The 25,460-nt window shown below is 36.5% G+C and overlaps 1 protein-coding gene across 8 annotated transcripts in view; it reads right to left on the minus strand.

The window, feature by feature from the left end:
* Positions 1–25,460, minus strand: part of LOC102145599 (uncharacterized) — a 682,844-nt gene that overhangs the window by 334,399 nt on the left and 322,985 nt on the right. For 5 of the 8 annotated variants that reach the window (XM_074021609.1, XM_074021611.1, XM_074021610.1 and 2 more), the window contains one exon: positions 3,344–3,411. The exons of the other annotated variants lie outside the window; for them this stretch is intronic. In XM_074021609.1, the coding sequence (XP_073877710.1) occupies positions 3,344–3,411 (68 nt within the window). The remainder of the gene's footprint in view (positions 1–3,343; positions 3,412–25,460) is intronic. 8 annotated transcript variants of the gene reach the window in all.

Genomic DNA, 25,460 nt, shown 5'->3' on the forward strand with positions numbered 1-25,460 from the left:
GTCAAAGTAATCAAGAAGACTATTTGGAATATGTGTGTGTATACTCACACTTGATAAGTTAATCTCATTCAACGTGTATTCTTGGCTTTAAAATAGTAATGATAGTATAAAACCATCATACTAATAAAAATATTAAAAAATGAACAGCCAGGATATAAAAACAGACCATGACAATTTTAAGGGAAAAAGTCATGTCATCGTCACTGCAGTATTTTATCAAATTACTCTATTAAATCTATGGCAACTGTTTGAAGTCTCTTTTAAGGTTCTTTCACTTCATTGTGAAAACCGAATTCCACATACCAATGAAGAAAGTCTCCTTCCTGCAATAGATAGTAGAGTGGACCGCAATAATGGGCTAAAAATAATAGAGAGATGATCTAAAACCATTTGTTTTTCAACATATACTGCTGGAAAACAGAAAATATTGCTGGAGATGAAAAGAAACAAACCACAAATCACACATTGTGGGAGATTTGTTTTTCTGGATGAAGCTATGGATTATGCTATGTTTCGGTCTATGGTATTTGCTGTATGCTGTTTCAGTAATGAAATATACGAACAACTACTTTTTTGTGAGCCACTGAGGATGGTTGTTTGGTCTGAATGTAACCATTCATAGAATATATATGCCTGTGACTGGAATGGAGATGGGAATCTGCATTCAGAGCTCAGAGATACTCCAGCTTGTGAAATGCATCCGCTGCCTCATTCTGAGGCACGTTACTGCAGCAAGTAATTGAAACCAGAAGCAAAGTGCACAAAATGCTACAAGATGCCAGCTAGATCACCTGCTGCACAACTCTGATCACCTGTAATACAATATAAATGAGGAACCTTCAAGCTGGGCAAGAGAGGGACCCTATCTTTAGGGGTTGCCCCAGCTTTGTATCACCAAAGAGGGTTTATTGTTAAACATGGAGAAATACTTAAAATATATAATTGCATGGGGAATGAACATATGCCTCTTTTAAAGCACACAGAATCACTGGGTATTTCATTGTAAAATATTTAAAAGATGTATCAAAGAATAATTTGTGTATTTTTACTTTACAAAAGGCAAAAGTGTCAGTTTTGCCAACCTTTAATGTGACGAAAAGTAGTAATCAGCAATATATTACCCAGAATTATTTCTTGAGACAGGATCTCACTGTCACCCAGCCTGGAGTACTGCAGAGTGATCATGGCTCACTGCAGCCTCAACCTCCTGGCTCAAGCAATCCTCCTGCCTCAGCGTCCCAAGAAGCTGGGGCTACAGGCACAGGTCACCATATGTGGCTAATTTTTTAAAACTTTTTGTAGAGAGAGAGCCCTACTATGTTGCCCAGGTTGGTTTGGAGCTCCTGGGCCCAAGCAGTCCTCTTGCTTTGGCATCCCACAGTGCTGAGATTACAGGTGTAAGCCACAGCACCCAGCCCAGAAAATGTTTTTGGGATGGAAAAAAAAAAAAAAAAAAAAAGTTAATCTACCTAATCTGTACTTTCAAGGTAAAAATAATATTTAAACAGTAAGTCACAAAGTCCTTTTATTTAAAGGAGATTCATGGTATAAGTATTTCAAAAATTGATGTTTAAAAATGTTTCCATATTTATGGGATTTTGTTATTGAAAATGATACTAAAAGGTCTCACAGAAAATCTTATTTAAACACTTGAAAAACTCAGAAATAGGCCTCTCTAACCTGTTTTAACAGCTTCCAAATAGAATCTCAATAGAGAATGAGTATCAGTTTAAATTATTAAAATATAGCACATACTGGGTTTAATTAGAATAAATGGACACTTGTCACTCTATTTTTAACAAATGCTTTACAAAAATGAGGGTAAGAGATAAAAATACGTTTTATTATTTAGTAGACAAACTATTTAGATCTATGTATATTTGTAAAACATACTTTTTGTTCTTAAACTCTATTACCAACATAAGTAGCCCCAGAAACAGACTTTAAGTTACTATATCATGAAGTGTTAAAAGGAGCTTTTTTTTTAGTTTGGAAAAAAATCATGTCCAACTACATTACTCTAGTTTTAACACATTTTTATGAATACAAAAGCATCCTGTAGTAATAAAAAACTAAAATTTAAAACCTAATGTTTTTCAGCTTTTTTCTGTTTTGAAATTTCTATTTCAGGTATGTTTTATGCTATTTCATTATATTAGTTCAATAGTATATATAAGTAAATAATGTATTTATATATATATAGGTGTATATATGTATTTACTTATTGAGGGTTATAAAAATTTAACTGATAAAATATTGTTTTTTTAAAAATATAGTCCCCTGATCTAGAGGATAGATGTGTGTCAAAGAAGTTTTTAAAACTTTGAATGCATCAAGGGAACATTTCAAGGAAAGTTGTATTTCATATTATAAATAAACACATCTAAATCAATGTATTTGTTATGTGGATTACATCATAAGGAGATATTTTCCAAAGCAAAATATTGTTTCTCCTAATTGTGTTGTGCCTGTCTGAAACAAATTGTTTTTGCTGCTGTAAAAGTTCCCGGATCCTCACTGTAGCTCATAGTCCAGCCAGAGCATTGGAAAGCAGTGCACATTTCAGAAATAGATAATTTTCCAAAATGAGACAGTGCTCTCCAGAGAGAACAAGACCTTTATTTTCTCAAGCCTTGAGGTAGTTCATGCTACCGTTTAAATACCAACACTCTATAAAAATCACAGCCATTTATCTTACAATTCAAGAATTCTCCACAGTTGCCACATGGCAGTTTTATTACAGAAAAGAAAGGGAGAAGTAAATTTCTTACTATCCCCAAATCAGATATGGAATTCACATCCTCTTCCTTGTCCTAGTTATTTATCAGGGACTTCCTGGTAAAAACTCTGTACTTCATGTGTGCATTATATCAGAGACACAAAGCAATCAGTTAACTTGGGGTGTGAGCAAAGAGCCATAAGTATATTTTAAAGTCATAGTTAAGCATCAGTAAGCTCAATTGCATCATTTTCAAAGGATTAAAAACTCATTATGTGTATATATTTAAATAACAATGTTTATTCTCTCTGTAAGGATAAATTTTTAAAAAATAAATTAGGAAAACATTTTTTCTGTTAGTAAGTATACACTCATTGTAAAATAAAAAGTAGATATGGAGGAGTAAAGGAATAAAATAATGTGAAACAATGTGACTTCTCATATATTATGGAAGGAAGCTTAAGTAGATAGCCATTTGGGAAAACAGTTTGGCATTTTCTAATAAACTAAAAAACACACAATCCCTGTGACCCAACATTCTACTTCAAGGTATATACCCTAGGGAAACTTGCACACGGAACACTAGTAGACATGTACAACAACCTTTTTAGCAGCATCACTCACAATAGCTCCAATGTGGCAACAAACCAAATGTCCATTGAAGGAACTGTTGAATGCTCACAAATGGAATCCTGCAAAGCAATGAAAACAATTGAAGGACAGCTATGTAATACACGAATACTGTACAGCAATGAAAACAAATGAAGTACAGCTATATGGAATGCTGTGCAACAATGGAAATAAATGAACTACAACCACATGCTATAGAAAATGTTGTATAGAAATGGAAATAAATGAAAGCTACATGCTATATGGAATACATACAACATTACAAAATAAATTCCAGCCAACTCCTGTATTTATATGAAATGCTGCATTTGTTCGCATGGCTCAATCTTTCAAGCATAATGTGGAGAAAACAATGCAAGCCACAGAAAATAAAATTCTGATTTATGAAGTTACAACAAAAAACATGGCTAATATATGGGTATTAAAGCTATAAAGTAAGGGAATGATTATCTTAAGTCAGGATAATGGTTATTTGTAGATAGAAGGAAGAGAAATGTGACTAGTAAAGGACATATAAGGATAGTTTTTAAGTTTAAAATCTTAGATATCTATAGAGTTATATGCAAAAAAAATCTTGGGTTGGCAGTCACAGCTGGTACAGTAACTCCATGATGTCATCGAGGACCAGGCTCTTTGCTTTTTCTGCTCCATTCTCCTCTATTCTTAGCTTTTGTCTTCATAGTAGCAAGATGGCTGCTATTTCATGCATCATGTCTACCATTCAGGTGCAAAATGATAAAAACATAGCAGTTGAATTTCTTTCAAGGATGCCTGGCAGGGCAGCAGCCATTTTACTTCCAAGTCAAAAAAGTCACATGCTGAAGACAATGGAGGAGGAAGAAAAAATGAGATGAGATATTTGCATCATCCTTCTTTTGGAGAAGGTGTTTGAGAAGTGGTATGAAAGGTGACCTTTACAGGGGAAAAAAAGGCATCCTATTTTTTTATGAGAATGCCAGAACAAAAAACATATGGCAGTGATTATTTGGCTCTCAGGAAATTAGGACCAGTAATTATTTTGTAGATGATACAAATCGGGCTAAGAAATCTTTATGGATATAAAATGTCTGTAGAGGGGAAAATGTATCTAGTATGTTGACAAAAGCTAAATCCTGAAAAACTGCTAACAAAATACTAGATAATATAGGGATATATGAATTAGAGTTCTAAGACTGAGAGTGTCCACTTTGACATCCATTTCAGTATTTCATCTCATAATGGTTTAGAAGTATAACATGCTTTAAAACACATGCATCCATTCTTTCTGCTCTTTCATTTCCAGCTTTCTTTCTTCATGTAACAGGTATATCTATACCTTCTTGCAACCACTGAGAGGGCTGCAAGCAGTTGAAAAGGTAAGTAAAGTCAGAGGGTGTTTGTTTTTTTTTGTTTGTTTGTTTGTTTTGAGACGGAGTCTCACTTTGTTGCCCAGGCTGGAGTGCAATGGTACAATCTCGCCTGGCTAATTTTTATATTTTTAGTAGAGAAGGGAAGTTTCACCATGTTGGCCAGGCTGGTGTCCAACTTCTGACCTCAGTTGATTTGCCTGCCTTTGCCTCCCAAAGTGCTGGGACTACAAGCATGAGCCACCGCACCAAGCTGATCTTACTTTTTTGCAAATAAGGATTCTTATGCACTCTGGTTCTACACTTAGATTTGGAGCAAATCAGAGAAACTCAGCTTGGGTAGAGAAAACTGACAAAGAAGAAATCTGGAAACTCATGGTCCCTGGCCATAACATCATCTGAATCAAATCTTTGTTATCAGCAATCTAGTTCCTATAACACGATTTATGTCCTATGACTTCAGATATTTCATCTTCATAATAGTCTTCTAGACTTCTCCTCAACCTTACTTTAGAAGACAGTGATCTTCAGGTATACTAAAGTTCCTTCTTTGAAGGAGCAAGTGTCTTAATTCTTTTTGTATATTCTCCCTCAGGAGGCAAAGTATTTATATTGGATATATATAGGATCCTTTAACTCTCTGCAGTGAATATTTCAGAATTATCTGCATTCTTCAATTCCTGAAGGTTTAAAGGCATTATGATATGATAAGGCAAGCAAGAGCTGTAGATACAGAGCTACTTTTAAGTTCTAACGCTGTTATAAATTATATAACTTTCTGGAGATTCTTAATCCTCATCTGCTAAATATGAACAATAAAACCTATTTCATGGGGGTGATTATGAGGATCATATGGAAAAAAAAAAAAAAAACATGTTTCATGCTTCTCAAAATTCCTTGGAGTATTTTGCATTCAGCCAAGGAAAATCATGGTGCAGCCTCCTGGAACATAAATTTTATTCTGAGATTGAAAAGTGACGGAAGTTAAAGTCAATTACAAATTGACTCATAAATAATGTAAAACATTCATTAGCTATTAAAACAAGCACGTATCATAGAGTTCAAAATTTGCATGAATATCTAAGCTAAAGCAGAAATCTTCAATGAAAGTTGACTTGTTCAGCGAGTTGTCACAGATTTTGTGCTGCTCTTGCATTAGGAATAATTTGGTGAAAAATTTTAGAAGCAACGTACATATGGCCCCCATCTAGGAAACGTTCCTTTTCAGTGAATATTCCTGATGAACTTGGCGTTGCCCATCACACCAACTGTGATGCATCCACAGGGATGAGGAATAAATAAATATAATGCACCAGAGAACAAAGCAAAAACATATATGTGACAGAATCAATAACCCCTTGAACCTACTAGAATAGGGAAAAAAAAGGTCATTTTGGGGGGATTAAGAACTTTTGAGAGAGTTGATAGCCTGAGGCAAAGCCAAGGGCTATTTGTGCCATGCAGTCATTAGCTTTCTGAAATAGCTACCCGTGACCTCTTTACCAAAGTAATGCGCACGCATGTTGGTAATAGCGGAGAGGCAGACAGCTTGCTAATATATTCTTAACTGGCCAACGTGGTGCTTAAGGCAAAGGAGAAATGTATACCTTTCTCTTTTCATTATCTTCACAGATACAGCAAATAATCCTAGAGTTGTCTTGCAGTTTTGGAAGCAGCTGTAGAAATCACAGTGCTTTCAAACTGAGGATTGAAATCCATTCGAAGGTAATGAAAACACTTAACTGGGTCAACCCATTTTTTAAAATTAAATAAAGTATATCAATAAAATAGAATGTCATGGAAAATACCAGAAAGTTTTGTATTTTGTAAAAGTAAATACTGCTTTTTTGCTATTTTTTATTTCAGTTATCTGAACCTTTTGTTTCCATTATCTATGAACTGGTTCCAAATATGTATGTAGCAGATTGGTCCCCGTGTAAAATCATTGTTTTTATTACGGGTTGCAGTCAAACAACATTAAAAGCCCCTGATAGGAAGTACCCCTTGATTTTACAGATAATGAAACTTTAGTCCAAAGAGTTTACAAGCTTTGCATAAGCATATCATGAATTTTTGTTAATATTAGGTCTTGAAGTAGCAATCAGGTTTCCTGGTTCACTCCAAATTTTTCTTTTCTGCTAAATTTCTCTGCATTGCCAAGTGATCAGAACCTTGAGAATATATATATTTTTAAGAAGTATCAGCCATGCCCAGTGGCTGATATCATACATATAATCCTTGCACTTTGGAAGTCTGAGGCTGGAGGATTGCTTGAGCCCAGGAGTTTGAGACCAGCTTGGACAACATAGTGAGATCCCATCTCCACAAAAATTTAAAAATTAGCCAGGCATGGTGGCATGTGGCTGTAGTCTCAGCTACTTGGGAGGCTGAGCTAAGAGGATCACTTGAGCCCAGGAGTTCCAGGCTCCAGTGAGCCACTGCACTCCAGCCTGGGTGACAGAGAGATCTTGTTGCAAAAAAGGAGAAATACCTTAGCGATATTTAAATAAACACTAAAAATTTTTGTGTCAAAGTACTTACATTTGTAAAATGAGAGTGTGTTCATGCCTAAAGTCTTTGTCCCTTTCCCTAAAAAATTCTAGTAGGCAGCCTCTGAAATGGCCTTCGATAATCCCCACATCCTGGTATTCCAGGCCCTGTATAATCTCTTCCCCTTGAAGATGGACTGGATCAAGTAATTCAACTTACTGTTGAATAGAATAGGATAATATTGATGAGATGTTATCATCCTTCTGAGTTTAAATTAGATTACAAAAGGATTGTATCTTCCATCTTGCCTGGTCTTTCTCTTGCTCACTCTGAAGCAGCTATCATCTTCTGCACTGCCCTCTAGAGAGGGCCACATGGCAAGAAACTGAGGGAACCTCTAGCAGCAACCAGTGAGAAACTGACGCCCTCAGTCCAACCACTGTGAGAAACTGAAATCTGCAACCACATAAGTGAGCGGGGCAGCATCCTGCCCCAGTGAAGCCTGAGTGCAGACTGAAGCCCTGACCCACACCTAGATGAGTGCTGAGAGAGACCCTCAGCTAGATTTGTGCGTGAGTTCTTTACCCACAGACACTGTAGAGAACAAATGTTTGTAGTTTTCAGCTGGCAAGTTTCTCAGTAACTTGTCATGCAGCAATAGATAATTAATATACCAATTATTTCCCATTGACATATGAAATATACTAGGAAAAGACTGTGATGATTCCACCCATGAATAAAGGGCATGGTTAAAGTAGGTTTTCATACAAATGACCTCATGTGGCTGGCAACATAAGTGGAGAAAAGTGAGATCAAGGTATAGGAGACTGAAATGTGAATATAGGGTTAAAAATAATAAATTACAAAACACAATGAGATGTGGTTTGGCTGTGTCCCCACCTAAATCTCATCTTGAAATGTAATCTGAATTGTAATCTTCATGTGTCCAGGGAGGGACCTGAGGGGAGGTAACTGGATCATGGGGGAGGTTTCTCCATGCTGTTCTAATGTTTAGTGAGTTCTCATGAGTTCTGGTTGTTTGATAAGCATCTGGCACTTCCCCCTTCTCACTCGCTTGCCTGCCACCCTATAAGATTTGCCTTGCTTCCCCTTCGCCTTCTGCTAAGATTGTAAGTTTCCTGAGGCCTGCTCAGCCATACGGAACTGTGAGTCAATTAAACCTCTTTTCTTTATAAATTACCCAGTCTTGGGCAATTCTTTATGGCAGTGTGAAAATGGAGTAATATACAATGTTTACAATTTATTTTTAAATAACAAATGTTGACAAGGATACAGAGAAATTGAAAAACTTCATACATTACTAGTGGAAATGTAAAATGATGCAATAATTGTGGAAAAGAGTTTGGGAGGTTCCTCAAAAAGTTAAATATGGAATTTTCATATGATTCCAGCCGTTCTATTTCTAGGTGTATACCCAAGACAAGCAAAAACATGAATGTTCATATCAGCATTACTCATAAGAGTAGAAACAATCCAAGGTCCAACAACAGATGAATGGATAAACAAAATGTGGTATATCCATACAACAGAATACTATTCAGCCAAATAAAGGAATGAAGGATTGATACATGCTATAATATGGATGAACCTTGAAAACACTATGCTAAGTAAAAGAAGCCCCCCCAAAAAAAGATATATGATTCAATGTAAACCAAATATCCAAAACAGGTAAACTCACACAGACAGAAAGTAGATTAGTGACTGCCAGGGCTGGAGGGAAGGAGGAATGTGGCATGACTGCTCAACAGGTATAAGGGCTTCTTTTTGGAGCGATGAAAATATTCTGGAATCCCTGGCAATGTTTAAACAACACTATGAATATATCAAAACCCATTGAATTGTATACTTTAAGATGGTTAAAATTGTGAATTTTATCTTAAAGGAATTTTATCTCAATTTTTTAAAAAGGCAATTCAGATGGAATGAAAACAGAGATAGCAGAATGAAACAAAACTGAAGAAAAAACTTTTATTGTTACTCTTCTCCTAAGAAATGCTGCCCCCCACCCCTTGGCTTGGTACAGTCACAAATCTAATAAAGTCCAGCAGTGCCACACAAGCTGATTGTGTGGGGATTAACCCATCTAATGCATCACACTACTGCAAAACAGCCCAATTGTAACTGCTTCTAAGCAGTAATATATCCTCATTAAAGAGCAAAACCACTTCTTCCCTAAATCATCTGAACATTTTTTTTTTTCAATGTTAGGGTATATTAAAGCCAAAGATTTTTGTTTTAATTTCTTTCTACATAAAACTTTACAGGGGTCAAACATTTTATTATTTTTGAATAATTCCCTAATGGGATTTTGTACATAACCTACTAGATAGAAATTTTTAAGTGCTTGAAGAAAAACTAAAAGCCTGCCATTAGGTCATAAAAGTAGAAAAGAACATTCCTTTGAATGAGATCATTTAATCAGGAACCTCTACAGAAGAAAATCTGACATGTAAAGGATGGATCATTTTGGTATTTTTCAGGAAGGAGTTCTCTGAAGCTAAAAAGGAATTTATTAGGTTTTCACACATCTAGTATTTCATTATATAGATTACAAACATTTCCATCTCTAGTTCTGGATTCCTTCTCTCAGATTTCATATCTAAACTCTCTCTGAATCTGAGACTGATTTCCTTGTCATTAAAATGTGAGAGTTCCCTTATCCCCCTTGCAGGATGTGCCGCAGGGGTGTGGCTTGCTCCTTCGGTCGCCCCCCTGCTCAAACTCCTAGAGGGAGCACGCAGATGGGCAGGTGCAGAGGCCTTGGGGAGCACTTTTGGGCTCTGGTCCCATGGCAGCATCTAGGGTAGTTGTCTACGACTCCTGAAGCCCAAGTGGTCTTGCCTTACAGTGTGTTCTTTCAGCTTTTCCATCTGCAGATGGCTTGTGTTAACTAGTTCAATAGACCTTCTGCCTTATAGCAAGGGCACAGGGCCAGTGTGACAGTTTTCTGTATCCTGAGCTATTGCCCAGGGTACCAGAAAAATCAGATCACATGTGGGCTCAAAGGATGAGCGCAAGGTTTTATTGAGTGATAGAGGTGGCTCTCAGCAAGTCGGATGGATGAGGAGCTGGAAGCAGGGGATGGAGCAGGAAGGTGATCTTTGCATCGAGTCGGGATGCCCAGTGGCCAGACTCTTTTTGGACCACCCCGGCCAAATTCATCTCAGCATCCAGACGTCCCTCCTCTTCTTTCTCTGCCACCTCATTCTGCGGTCGCTGGTCTGCTGGTGTCTGCTGGTGTCTGTCCATGTGGTCCTCTGTTCCTCTCAATGTTCAGTCCCTTGTGTCTGTGCCTGCTAAGGTCTCAGGTTTACATGGGCACAGGATGGGGGGCACGGTGGGCCAGAGTAGTCTTGGAAAAGGCAACATTTGGGCATGAAAACAGGACTACTTTTTCTCACTTAGGTTCATGGGCACAGGTCCGAGGCTGGAGCCCTTGCCAGGGACCCTGCCTTTCTCTACCCAGCAGTTCCCTGCCCTCCTCCCATATCATCATAATCATAATAGCAAGTTTTCTTTAGTCCAATTTTTCTATCAAAGCCTTCACCATTTCCTTCCTAAGTTTTTTTGAATAGTTCCTAATTGGATCCCTACCTCAAGTCTATCTGCCAGGATCAGCTTGCTCTAATCCTTACTCTGAAATCAAGTGGTTTTCTAAAAATGTAAATATAATAGGTCATTTCAGATATTCTCATTTACTATAGGAAGTTATCTCTTGCCAGGCCATTAAAACAATTTGGTGGCTCTCAAATATGACTTTTTGTTCAATGAAATATAGAAAAGACTAGACAATTAGAAAAGGAAAGAGAAGGAAAAGAGAAAAAAGGAAAGGCAAGACTTAATGAGAAAGTCTCCTGTCAGGAAGCACATTTTAACTACGGTTAAACAATTGTCTAATTGAAATTTGTTTAGAATTTCTTACTGTCAATCAGGGTCAGAAAAGCTTGAAAGCTACTTCTGGACAACGTTAAAACCAAATTTTAGCCTGATTTATAACACCCACTTCAACTGGCTTTTTCCTGCCCTTCCAGTCATCAGCCTTTTCTTTTGCTCGTTCAACCAGGCTTTTTCATCCCCATGCCTTCGATATTCAAAGACAGTCTTCCCCTATCTTATCTGACACACGTATCTGATTATTCTTCAAGAGGTAGTTCAGATGTTTTCTCCATAGAGAGTTGCGCAACTTCCAGGCAGGATGCAACACTTCCCGATCCAAGCTGCCATCAACTTTACAAGATCCGTCATCACATTGTCATCATTTTCTGATAAGTTTGCATTTCTAAACCTTCTGAAAGTCAGAATTCTGAGGAAGGACTTATCTAATTTGTAATAAGTGTTCAATAAATTAATACAAGATAGGAATTGGTAGAGGTTAAATATCTTCATATATTTATATACCATATACTGCCTCTTGATTAAATTATTCCATCAGAGCCTTCTCTACTTATGCCATAAGAATTAGCAATTGCTTATGAGCATTATTATTCATCACTAATTACATAGATTGACACTGCTTCTCATCCTGTGGCTTACTTCCTAGTCTAGCATTATTGGAGTAAACATCAAGCAGTACTTCTGTAGCCAAGAGCCCACATTCAAAGCCCAACTCCATATCTTCCTAGTTGTGATTTCAGGCAAATTACACAGCAGCTTTTTGCTTCAGGTGCCTCTTCTGATAAGAATAGTAAGGTTTAAATTGTTTAATACCTATAAAGAACATAGAACAGTCCCAGCATGTAGTAAATGGCCAATAAATATTAGCTATAGTTATTACCCAAGTAACAGGCAGAAAATCAATGCTAATAAGTTAGAGCTTTGCCCTAATGACTGTCAATATTTTTTAAAAACACAATTTAATTTATCTGAGCACACTATTTGTTCTCTCTGTCCTCGGTTCCTTAATATGTCTAACACACATTCCCACCAGTAGTTACAGGGCTTCTTGTACTATTTCAAATTCACCTACTCTGGATATTAACAACCTACTTCTTTGAGTTGCCACCTACAACGTATATGATAGAGTCTCAATTTTAAGTCAAATCAGGTCAAATACACTCTCAAATACTGAGGAGGAAAAGATCTAGCTATTTCTTTGATAGATTGATGAGGTAATAAATAGACTCAGTTTTTTTGTTGTTTTTGTTGGTTTATTTGGTTAAGATTTTATACCTTATGTTTGAGAACTGGTAAGTATGCAGATTGCTAGACAGTCATACAATAGATTTATTAATTTTCAGGCATTAATCACATTTTATTCTTTAACCTGGCCAATGGTTTATACAAGTGCCACTTTGAGTTCATTTGTACTATGCCCTTTTGACTTGTGAATGCTGTACTTCAATAAAAGTACAATACTTAAAAAAAAAAAAACTATTTATCCAAGGGATTAATGCACTATTAATGTTTGTCCTATATGTTAAAGCTGCTCTGTCTGTTGCCATAGTATATTCAGTTAGAGGGAGCTTATCTCAATTTTCTCACCAAGAATACTTTCCCTTGATAAGCCAACCATAATACTCTCCACTCAAATTCCCAAACTAGAAACCAAATTAAAAATTGATTCCCTATTTCCTTTATCATAAATATCCAATCAGTTATTAAGTCTAGTTAACTCTATTTCTAAATATCTCTCAATGACACTAAAATGCCTTTTTATTCCTAACGCCTGTGCTCTAACCCTGGCTCTCAGCAATTTTTTAAAATTTGGATTACTATTCACGCCTTTGGAATTAAATTTCAGGCTTGTGGTGGTCTCCAACCCATCCTCCATAAAGCTGCCAGAGGGTCCTTCTCAAGAATCACACCTAATCACAAAGTTTATATACTTAGTTTTTCCATTACCTACAGAACCAAGTGTATACTCCTTAGAAGGATACATTCAGTTCTTCCAAGAAGACTGTATTCTACTTTCCCAAGGTCATCTCCACCCACTCATTATCCACCATAGGTTCTGTTACATGTACATTTCTACCCATTTCCCAAAACGTCAATGTAAGTTCACACCTATGTTCATTCTGTTTCTCCACTTAGTATAATTCTGCTCATCCTTCAAGGTTTAGTTCAACTATTTCCTCTGAGGCTTTCTCTTACCTGCCCTGCATTTCCCAAGAGCATAATTAACCTTACATATATCCTCACTACCCTAGGATTCCCTTTATACTTTTAGTATAGCATTACTATACAATGTTGTAGTTAGTTGTTTACATATTCATTTATGCAAAAAAGGTTTTGTGCATCAGTTATGTGCCAGGTTCTCTAATTCCTTCAAATTTAATTATAAGCAAGATAGGTACAGAGTTTGTCCTATTTTACCTTCTAGACTCAGCTGCTTATGGTTGGTTAGAGAGTATGTCTTGTTTATCTTTGCATCCTCAGGTTAGATTAAAGCCTAGCATCTAATTAGCATAATTTCAATCAAATATATGCTCTCTCAGCAATAGAGACTCATACCATCAGTATCTAGAATAGAATCTGGCACATAGTAGTTTTTGAATAACCTAAGCATTAATAGATGTTTGTTTAACAATTCAACCAATTAAATAAATTTTATTTTCCATCTCAGTGTCAGTACCATTCATTATCCATATCCTGGATTATTTTCAAAATAATATCAAACAGTGCTTTGCTAAATGAACTCATTTTCAATAGTTCTCTGCTACTGAATTGTATCAGTGTCCAAATTAAAATAAAGACCAGAAATATTTCTAATTGACAGGCATCTTCCAGGATTAAAATTGCATTGCGGAGTTACTTAACTTTAGGATAGCAAGTATGCCTGCTGACCAGATTTTTCAATGGGAGCCCCTGCTTTTTCCTTCCCGTGAGCATTACTGATGTCCTGTGTCTAGTAACTCAGACTTCCTGGTTTTCAAAACAATCCATATTAAATGAAAAGAGTCTATCAGCAACCCCTCCTAGTCACCTGTGGCCTACTATGATTTGGGTGAAATCTGGTTTCTTGTTTGAACACTGGGTCATTGTTTCCACCTTCCCAGGCTTTCCTACCACCTTGCTAATTCCATTATCAATTATGACTGAAGCCTTGATTTGAAACATTGACCCTCAGGCTTAAAACAAGTTCCTGTCTTAGAAACAGAATTTTGCAGCTTAAGGACCCAACTCTGTAGCTGAATCCATTTATCTCAGAAGCCTATCCTGCTTGGTTCTAATTTCCATCCTATTTCTATCAGTTTATATTTCCACAATTTGATGATTTTTTTATTAAAATAAGGCAATTAATATAGATTAGCCTAGTATCACTTAACTATTGCCACTACCACCCACTTTCTTCCAAATAAACGTGATAATGTTCAAAAATTAAATGCCCATGTACTTTATGGGATATGTCTCAAGCCACAGAGTAAGTGAATGTTAATTGCTCCAAAACAATTATTAGTCGTTCCATTTCCACTGTGGGCAAGCTTGTGGGTGATGCATCCCTAGCCAATGAGACAAAGGGTCAATCTATTGGAGGGCTTCAAGGAAAATGTACCTTCAAGGGCAAAAAACAGGGACCAGTGCCTCTCTAATTTTGGAAGTTGTAAATGATATAATGCTTAAAGCTACAGTAGTCATCTTGCCAGCATGAACAAAATCCAAGAGAATTTCTAAGACACTGAGCTGGAGCTCAAACAAACCTGTAACCCCTATACCTTCAGCATGCTTCATTGTTGCTTCAAGTCCATTTTAGTTGGTTATTGCTTCAAGTCCATTTTAGTTGGTTATTATGTATTTACAGCCCAAAACATCCTAACCCATGAATTCCAGGTCCAATACAGGCCTAAGAGTAAACTAGATTGGATCCAAGTTTCCTTCAAAAGTTGCAAACACACATAGGGCAAATATGTTAACTCTTAAAGTAGAGGGAGAATGTGTGTTTATGGGGAGCTCAGAGACGTATATGAACAAATAGGAATATGCAAGCTACCATGAGGACTTCTACTCAGGACAAGCTGGTATAGACCTATTTCGCCCTGTCTCCCCAACTCAGCACAACGATAAACCCTAGAAATAATTCACAAGGCGATCAAAGAAAATGTCTAAAAGATGGTAAGAAGACACACTAATTTGGGACGCCAAGACTGGAAGAACAACTCAGCAGCCAGGCGTGTTATTTCCCCTCTCCTAACAGAAGGCAGCCAACCAGACTGGGCATTTCCAATCCTCGACATAGAGACAGGAGGCAGCCCAGATAGGCCCATTCTTCTCCTCGACTCCTCAGGAGCCCCAGGGAAAACACCTGGCAAATCCAAGCCACTCATAACAAGTTTCCATCAGGAACCCTTCTAACAATTAGCAGCCAGGCAACAACTTAGATGAATCTCCAGTGAATTGCAATGAGTGGACAGAAAAAAAAAAAAAGTCAATCCCCAGAAGTTACATATGTCATGATTCAATTCCATTTATAACATTTTTGAAACAATAGAATTTTAGAAATGGTCAAACAGATTGTGGTTGCAAGGACTTGGATGAAGAAACATAGAGGGAGGTAGGAGTAGGTATATAACGAGATCCTGGCAGTAATACAACTGTTCAACATTTTCATGATGGATACATGTACCTACACATGTGATAAAGTTGTATACAACTATACACCACTCCCCAACACATGCACATACAAATGAGTACAAGCTAAACTGAAATAATCTGAGTAAGATTCATGGATTGGATCAAGTTCAATATCCTAGTTGTAATGTTGTTCTATAGTTTTGTAAAATGGCACCACTGGGGAGAACCAGATAAAGGATACAGGAGGACTCTCTCTATTTATTATTCATACAACCTCATGTAAATCTACAATCATCTTAATGAAAGTTTCAATTAAAAAAAAAGAAAACACAAGGAAGGACCTGCAGCCCTGTTTTTCAGTCTATGACTCTTACTTTAGGAATCTCTGGGATGACTGGACTCATTTTAGAAATACCCAAGAAATACAGGAGTTCTCTAGGTATACCTGTCGACCCATTTCTTCCCAGAAATGTCTAAAAAGGTCCAGGAAACTCTGAAGAATCTGTTTTGTCAAGCTTTTTTTCCCTTTGACCCATCTGTATTTGGTCTTCTGCTTTCAGGACAGTTCGAGGGTGGCAAGGCTATATTTGACTGCGTATCATTTTCTACCATATCCTAAGTATTTCAGTAAACATAATTAACTTGTTGGGGGAAAAAAGCTGGAGGGATAAAGAGATAATGAAAGAAGTTTACAGTGAACATTATAGTTGCGAATAAAACTGTGAAGCGCTGTGCTAATTAGGTGAAAGAGTTGCCAAGAAGTCCTGACAAAGATGATACCATGGATTCTGAGCCAGCCATATGCAGCTTGTTCAATGTCAACTAATGTAAACCATGCGTCATCTTTCATTTGCAGGCACGTAAGTCACACCCCATGTAAATCAACATCAATACTGTAAATCATCAGAGAATGATGAGTTGCAGAGTCAGACACAGGTATCTTGCTTTTCTAAAGTGCTTTCATTTGGAAACTTCTTTCTGTTTTTGCATGCTTTCCTTGTGCCTCGCCAACTGGAACTGAGTCGAGTGGGACACACCCTGAAGGGCTTGGTGTGAGCTACTTCTAGTATGAATTCATTTCTCCCTCATTCCCAGAAGATTTCAGGGGGAGACAACCTTCCCACTTCAAGAGAGGAATTAAAGAAATAAGATTTGGTTCTTCCCAAAGTTCACATATTGAATTGCAGATGAAGAAAGCTATTCCAGGCTCTGACACACCAGATCAGTGACAATAACTTTCTACGTAATAGTTTTCTTTAGGCAAAATTATAGAGTCAGGTCTAATTTGTAATTCTTTAGCTAACACATTTGATTTTGCTTTTTGCTTATTATTTAATCCAATTATTTTCCTAAAGAATCTGTTGGCTTATGCAAGTCAAAGTGAAATATAAATAAATAAGGCAACTGCCTGGATAAACCTAGAACAATGAACTTTCATCACTGTTGTCTATATAATCAGCTTAATATTTTACATTGTTACCACACAGTGCATGGGACCGGTGATGTTTAGAAATACAGAGTCACATTGCAAGCAATCACTGTGTTCTGGCTTGCAGTGTGAACTACAGTCTCATGTTTTTGACTGGCAGGAAAATACAAAAGAAGTTACCATTTAATTCTGCTTAAGGTAATAATTCAATAAGTCACAACGCCTCCTGAGGCCACTAAACCAAAGTCCTGGTGGTTATTCAATTTATGACTTTTCGTCAATCTTTCTCTCAATTTATTTCCAAACCACTATTGACATAAGATCTAAAACTTGGATTAAAAAAAAACCCAAATGCCATGTGGATACCTGTTTTAAGGCTGTCAATGAAAGCCACTTTTATGAATATACTATACCCATGGCAAAAATTTATTTAGAAAGGTTAATAAGGGGCCGGGCGCAGTGGCTCACAACTGTAATCCCAGCACTTTGGTTGGCCGAGGTGGGTGGATCACCTGAGGTCAGAAGTTTGAGACCAGCCTGGCCAACATGGCAAAACCCCATCTCTACTACAAATACAAAGAATTAGCCTGGTGTGGTAGAGGGTACCTGTAATCCCAGGTACTTGGGAGGGTGAAGCAGGAGAATAGCTTGAACCTGGGAGGTGGAGGTTGCAGTGAGCCGAGGTCATGCCATTGCAGCACTCCAGCATAAGCAACAGAATAAGACTGTCTCAAAAAAAAAAAAAAAAAAAAAAAAAAAAAGGTTAATGAGGAACCAAAAAGCATCCTAAAATAATGTAATCTATTTATGAATTCAGCTAAAAGATCCATAAAACTAAAGTACTCTACCTAGTAATTTTCTGTCATTGTATTGTTTATTATAAGTTTCTGGTTCACTAGTACTGTAATGTGCCACAATTACTTAAGCTATATCTTTAATTAAGCATTAATAAAATATGAGTTGGATAATTATTCTAGCAATTTTATTATATAACTAGTGAATAAGTTAACATAAAATTGCATTATGAGATTTCATATAAAATTTAGTGTGCACATTGAGTAGCTTAATTTCATGACAAATCATCCTCAAAACAAAAATAAGAGGGATTTTTCTGAGTCAGTGTTCCCTTATTTCTAGAAATGATTCTCAAGAAGAAAAACTTCAAATAATCAACTTTGAAATGTTAGAAGTGAAAGTAACTGTGTACATCTGTGGCTTTCATTTTCACACTGTGCCAGGGCTCTGCTTCCCAGCCTCCTCAACTAGAAGAACTGTCACACGTAGGTTACAGTACACCTTTGTTATAGAGACAAGATCACATTCAAAGCCAAAGAGCATTTAAGCTATTTGACCAGTCGTCCCACCTTCCAGAAGTGAGGCTGGCTCCCTAGCTTTCAATTAGTACTGGTCTCTCTCTCCTACTCACTTCAGCCACTATGTAGTAGAAAACATTAATTCTTTAATAATGGGATAAAATAAAATATTCATTAAGGCTTTTTCCTGAAGGAATTTAAATCAGTGTTAGAATATTCCTTTGAAAAGCAATGACCAGAACCTACAACAAAATGAGTAAGAGGAAAAAGAGGAAAAAATATAGTGAAATATAATATGAACAAGCATAGAGTAAACTGGTGACATAGAAGTAGAAGAAATCCCTGGTTAGCTGTTGATTAAAGATACTATCATAAATTAGGTTCACATGTTTGGTTCTACCTCTGGAATATCAAATTTTGGTATATTCATGTATCCATTTCTTTTGCAGTATAAAAACAAAGTTTTAATTAATTTAGCATTTTAATTATTTCTGAAAGTCATTTTCCTTCAGGCAATTTTATGGCCATTGTTATATTTAATTTTTCTGAGTAAGATTTATATAATTTTCTCATGTTTGGTGTTTTATTTTGTTTTGAGACGGAGTCTCTGTCGCCCAGGCTGGAGTGCAACGGCACGATCTGCTGCAACCTCTGCCTCCCGGGTTCAAGCAATTCTCCTGCCTCAGCCTCTGAGTAGCTGGGATTACAGGTGTGTGCCACCCCCACCTGGTTAATTTTTGCATTTTTAGTAGAGACAGGGTTTCACCATGTTGGCCAGGCTGGTCTTGAACTCCTGACCTCAGGCGATCCACCCATCTTGGCCTCCCAAAGTGCTGGGATTACAGGTGTGAGACACCGTGCCCAGCCTCTCATGTTTGTTTTTCTAATCTTGAGGTTATTTTTAGCTGAGATCTCATTTAACTTATAAATAAAATTGAGAATTGCCTTTTTTACAACTAAGATACTATTCAATCTTCTCTAAGAATAAGGTATATTTTTCAATTATTTAATAAATGAATGGATAGCTAAGGTTCTCTTACATATTTCTCATTCAACTTATTCTTTGGTATTTTGTTACAATTTTGTGTACATATGTTTTTGTGTGGATATGTGTCTATTTGTAACTAGCACTATTATTTTCCGGTTTCTAATAGATTTTCAGTTGATGCTCTTCAATTATTAAAACACATTACTTACATATGATGCTTTTAACTTTACTTTCTAACCTGTTTACTTATTTTTCTCGTGTTCAGTTATATCAGCTCACAATTCCAGAGAGATGAAGTCATAGAAGTGATGAAAGCATACTTTACTTGTCACTAGGACATCCCCTAAATGTTTGCCATTAAGCATAATGGCTTCTGTTTGATCTACACGCATGTGCGCACACAACACACACACACACACACACACACACACGTGGATATATGTGTTTATATGTTATATATTTAAGATATTTATATATATATGCTATAAATAACTATCACTAAATCTATCACACATGCACACCAGGAAGAAATATAAAAATATTCATACAAGTTTTAGACAATATAAGTTGTTTTATCAAGTGCTTTTTGGAGACACTATTGAAGTGATATGATTTTTATCTTATTAATATGGTGAATTGTATTAGCATATCTTCTAATAGTAAAGCATTACTGTATTCCTGAGATGAACCCCATTATTGGTGCTGCTTTATTCTTTTAATCCCATACTTAAGCACATTCAGTAGTTTTGAAGGTTTTGTGATAGTGGTGACACCTACAGTTGCTGCTGTAACCAAAATGTTTATGCATATGTCTGTGAGTGAAAGTGTGTGTTATTTTCAGGTTTAGATTTCAAAGTGATACTGATCCTATTAAAATATGAAAAAATGAAGATTTTTCTTTCTTCTGTATGTCATTAAAAAGATAGACAAAAAAAAAACAAACCCTGAAAGTTTAGAAATACCTGTGAAATCATTTGAGGCCTGATTTTAATCAATTTCCCCTATGATTATCCATCTATTTGGATTTGTCCTCCCTTTCTGCCTCATTTAGATAAAATATATTTTCAGATAATTCTCTGATCTGTAGATTCTTTCAAATGTGTTTGTATGCAGTTTTGCAAAGTATACTTTTCCGAGTCTTAAGTTTCTTTTACATCTCTAGCTATTTCCTGGTATTCCATTTTAACATTCACTCACATTTTTCCTTGATTAGGCCACTTAGGGATGTATATACTTTATTGTATACAGGTATGTTTGTTTTCAAAGAACCAGCTGTTAGACTGGAAAACAAAAGGTAGCACCTCCCCCCAAAAAAAGAACCCACCAGAAAAATGAGTGGATACAAACTAGGACCAGATTTCTCTGAATCAAAAATAAACACTCTTAAATAAGCTGCCTCTCTAAAACCACAAATATAATAATAGCAGGCATTTATAAGGTGCTTTCCATGTATAAGGCACTATTCTAATTGCTTTAAATAAGTTAACTCATTGGTCCTCACTATATCTCTATCAAGTGGAACGATTACTATCCCCATTCTGAGATAAAGAACTAAGGCACTGAAAAATTACCAGTTGACAGAGCTGGTAAAAGGCAGTAGTTCAAAATGGGGATGTAAAAGCCCAAGAAAGCTGTGAGAGAAGGAAATACAACAGCTTGCAGAGAGAAAAATAAAACCTTGGCAGTTATGATCACAGAAAAATTGGGATGTTGATAACAGACCAAGAAGGAAAATAGACATGGTGAAAACATGGTGAAAATCATAAAGTACAGGGGAAAAAAGAGCAACTAAACAAAGAAAAATAGTTACAAATTAATGTAGAAAAAATAGCAGACATAAAAAGCATATAAGGACATCTAAATATGCATAATGAGTATCCCAAAGAGAAGAATTGAAATGATAGACCATAAAAATATTTACAGATATAACTCAAGAAACCTTACCAGAATAAAAGCTTTAATCTATAGACAAGAAAAGACATATTTTCACAAGGGCATTAGCGCAAAAAGCTGTACACCAAGAGATACCCTACCTAGTAAAGCTATTGGAATGAGAAGAAAGTAGCCAATCAGACAAAAAGATCAAGCTACCATTTTTAGAGAAAGTTAAAAAGTAAGCAGGCCCACCTCAGATTTCACAGCAACATTCAATGCCAGAAAACAGTGGAAAAGTACTTGAGTTTTCAACGAAACAAAAGACCCCAAAATATTGTAACTTCCTATCATTTGAGAATAAATATAGTTGAAAATAGAGTTTCCAGGAGCTCCACTTGATAAAAACTAATAAACACAAATTTTACTTAAGTAAGGAAGAGAAACCTATTGGAAAAGAACTAGTTATGGGTGTTGTTTTTTTAGGCATCAGACTAAGACCAAAATAAGTGTTAGGGTTGTGGTTATGGGACAGGTTATAAATGTAATAAATCCAGTAAAAGTTGGAAAAAGAAGGATAGGAAGTGGGAGTTCATAATGTATGCAGACTTCTTCATCTTTTATAACCAAGTTCTAATATATATCATTGAGTTTATAAACCAAATAATGAAGGCTGAAGTATACTTAGAGGTATAAAATGATAAAGAAATATAAATATAATCAACAAAAATCAAGTGGTTGGAAGTGGTGGGGAAGAAGGGACAGTCAATATCACAATTGTTTTCATTTCAAAAACAAAGTCATTCAATAACTTCTAAAGAAATGGCTAATTAAACATATCAATCACATAAACTTTAATATCATGCCCTTGTAAAACCTCTGTGCAGGGCATTTAGGTAATAGTTATCAAAACTAAAACCAGGACACTATAGAATTTGTTCCACAGATATACCTATATGTGTTAGGAAAATATTCATAAGGACATGTATTATAGTGCTGCTAGCAATAAAAATATCTGAAATTATCTAAGTGTCCATCTATGTAAGATTCATTAAATAATCACATTCTGGCCCCTTAGATGATGGAATGCTCTATGGTTGTTAAAAAAACAGAGTCAACTCTGAAACGATCTCCAAGATGTATAAGTGAAAAACCTAAGTATAGAACAGTGTGTATAGTATGCTGTCATGTGAAAAAATATTTTTAAGAAGTAAAACACTTATGTGTATGCTTTCATTGGCACATAACTCTGAAAGAATATATACATAAAAATAACTCGCAATTTAGTTGACTCTATGGAAGGAAACTGGATGGGGAGACACAGATGGGAACCGGGCTATATTTCACTTTTTGAATTTTGTACCAAATTTTATATATATATATTTATATATATATATATACACACACACACACACACACATATATATGTATATATATATCAACTATTCAAAATAAGAGCTCTATTTTATAGCTAACTTGCTAAAGAAATTGGCACATTTTTAAAAAGGAATGGGAGATGGGGAAGCGGACAGAATTTAGTATATAATAGTATACAATTTTTTTTTGAGAAAAGTGGCTCTAGAGAGCTATAAGGAATGGGGAGATTTCTAAAATCAGAATTGGTGTAAGGAAAGGATTTAGTTCTGGGGTTTTTTTTCATATTTTCTGAATGATAGAGATATGAGCATTCTAAAGGACTACCGGAGTCAAGTTGGGGTGCTGGAGGAAAGAGTGAGAAAACAGATGTGCTCCTGAAATGTGACTGTGCCAGGTGGAAACTGCATTCAGCTGCTTGCAGCAAAGACACAAAACAACAGGGCTTCAACAAGGTGCAAGCTTATTTTTTACTCACAGTACAAAGATGGGCAGTCCAGGTGGCTCCACATTGTCATCAACACTCCAGGCCTCTTATCTTTCTCATATCACTCTTAACATGTTCTCAAAGTCACACAGGATTAGAGAACTGTCCCTGAGGGGTCGCAATGAATGGGGAAAAGAGAAATATTGCTGTACAGCTGCGTAAGTGTTTTCCTAAAACCCTCTCCAAGTGACTCTCTGATACATCTCACAACCACACCTCGTCCCATCTGCAATGAGGACTGAGAAATGTAAATCGGCAGTTGGGCATATTGATACCACAGAGCAGGGAGCTTTTTCCAGAGTAAAAGACCACCCTCCTCTACTATAACTTCAGGGATTGGAACACACCCAAACCTACTTTTAAAATACTTGTATGAAAGATACAGATACCAGGATGAAATCCCATTGGTCAGACCTGGGCAAAACAGAGCTATGAAAGCCCAGAAGAAAAGAGGCTCACGCTTACATATCTGAGATAAGAACTGTGTCCAAGGACTTCCTAAAAACTCACATCCATCACACATCTCCTCTTTTGAAAAGGTTTATCACTACACATGCTTCAGGACTGCAGTTACTCAGATAAGATGTTCTCGGAAGAACACTTGCCCAGGAATAATGACATCTCCACCAGTGAACTGACAGTTCTGGCTTTGAACCTCTAGAGCCAGTGAACTCTGTTTCTAAGCAGCTTATGCAAATTTCTTTTTGAGAATAAAAGCTTCCCTTTAGCCTTCCCCTCATGGAATGCCTTGCCATTTCATGCAGTCTGGATTATAATCCTTATTTCTATTCCTGAGTAAACACAACATATTTACAGATAATTTTCTCTAGTGTGTTTTTTTTTTTTTTTTCAGGTTGACATGGGCCTGTCCAGTTTGCCATAGGAATCTGAAGTTCTCACCTTAAGAGTTTTCACTGGGGGTTAAAGCCTTGGTCTAGGAGACTATAAGTAAAATGAATGACAGTGACACTTCTATAATCCTGTGTGACTTTGAGAATATGTTAAGAGTGGTATAACAGAAAGATAAAAGAGGCCTGGCAAGTTGATGACAATGGGGAGCTATCCGCACTGACCATCTCCAAGTCATTATTGAAGAGAGTTCATGTTTATATAAATACTGCCTATCTAGAAACTCCATCAAGCCTAAGAAGATGTGAATTGTGGTTTCCTGCAAGTAGAACTAGGCTGGAGTGCAGTAGCCCTGGCTGTGAGTTACTTCTGTGAACTCTGACTTTGGGCATGCTACTCCCATTTTCTGGGCCTTACCTCCCTTTTCTCCCAAATGCAGCACTTTGTCTAAATTAACTCTAAGTATCCTTGTGTCTCTAAATCTCATGTAAACACTTTATTGGACTAGCTAATCTCCTCTTGGTATTAAAGGAAACTGGTAATTCAGTGGATGCCACAGGAAACAGAAGCCTCAAAGATTGGGAGAATGAGATGGGTGCCCATTCACAGGGACTTCCCAGGGGGCAGTAGGCATAGAAAGAAGCATCAAGATGAAGGCTTGGTCAATCTGAAAGTAGCCTGGGCCTCATGGAGCTCGATGACTACAGAAAACCTAGAGTAGCACTCAGTGTGATGTGAGGTACAACAGAAAAATAAACACACACAGGAGCCAACCACTGACTAATAAAGAGCTAGCTTCGAAATGACATGGTAATTCACATATACATGCCATCCCATATAGATATATATGCACCACATATATCAGATAATAGTACTAGAATAATATACTGCATATGTCTATCAAACAGCCACTAAATGTTTGCTTAAAAGTAAAACGCTTTTAGGTGTTAATTGACTCCAGAAGAATATCATTGCAATCTCTAAGATTTTGCTTTAGTTCTAGCAAAGCTGAATTTATGAGGCATCCAGGTATTTAAATGAAATCATGGTTCTAATTGATTGAATGCATAAAAGCAAAATGAGGCTACATAAATACCCTTAAAGTATAATGACTTGTGAAATAACATAAAATAGGGAAGACTCCACGTCATACATTCACAAGCTATGAAGCACACTCAGAGAAAAATGAACCTCTACACAACCCCTCACTAACAGAATAGGAACAAGTTTAGCACATCGATTTTTCCACACTTGAACTAGAGTTCTCAAATGCAACTCTAAGGTGATTATCAGGGGATTTTTCAGGATAATAACTTTCCCTCTCAGCCTCTTTATCCAGGCATGATATACAAATGTGAGATATATCTTTTCTATAGGTGAACTGTTCCCTTGCTTCATAGTTACTCAGCAACAAATGATACCTATGTTATCTTT

The sequence above is a fragment of the Macaca fascicularis genome, chromosome 17 (genome assembly GCF_037993035.2).
Source record: "Macaca fascicularis isolate 582-1 chromosome 17, T2T-MFA8v1.1".
NCBI classification, from domain to species: domain Eukaryota; kingdom Metazoa; phylum Chordata; class Mammalia; order Primates; family Cercopithecidae; genus Macaca; species Macaca fascicularis.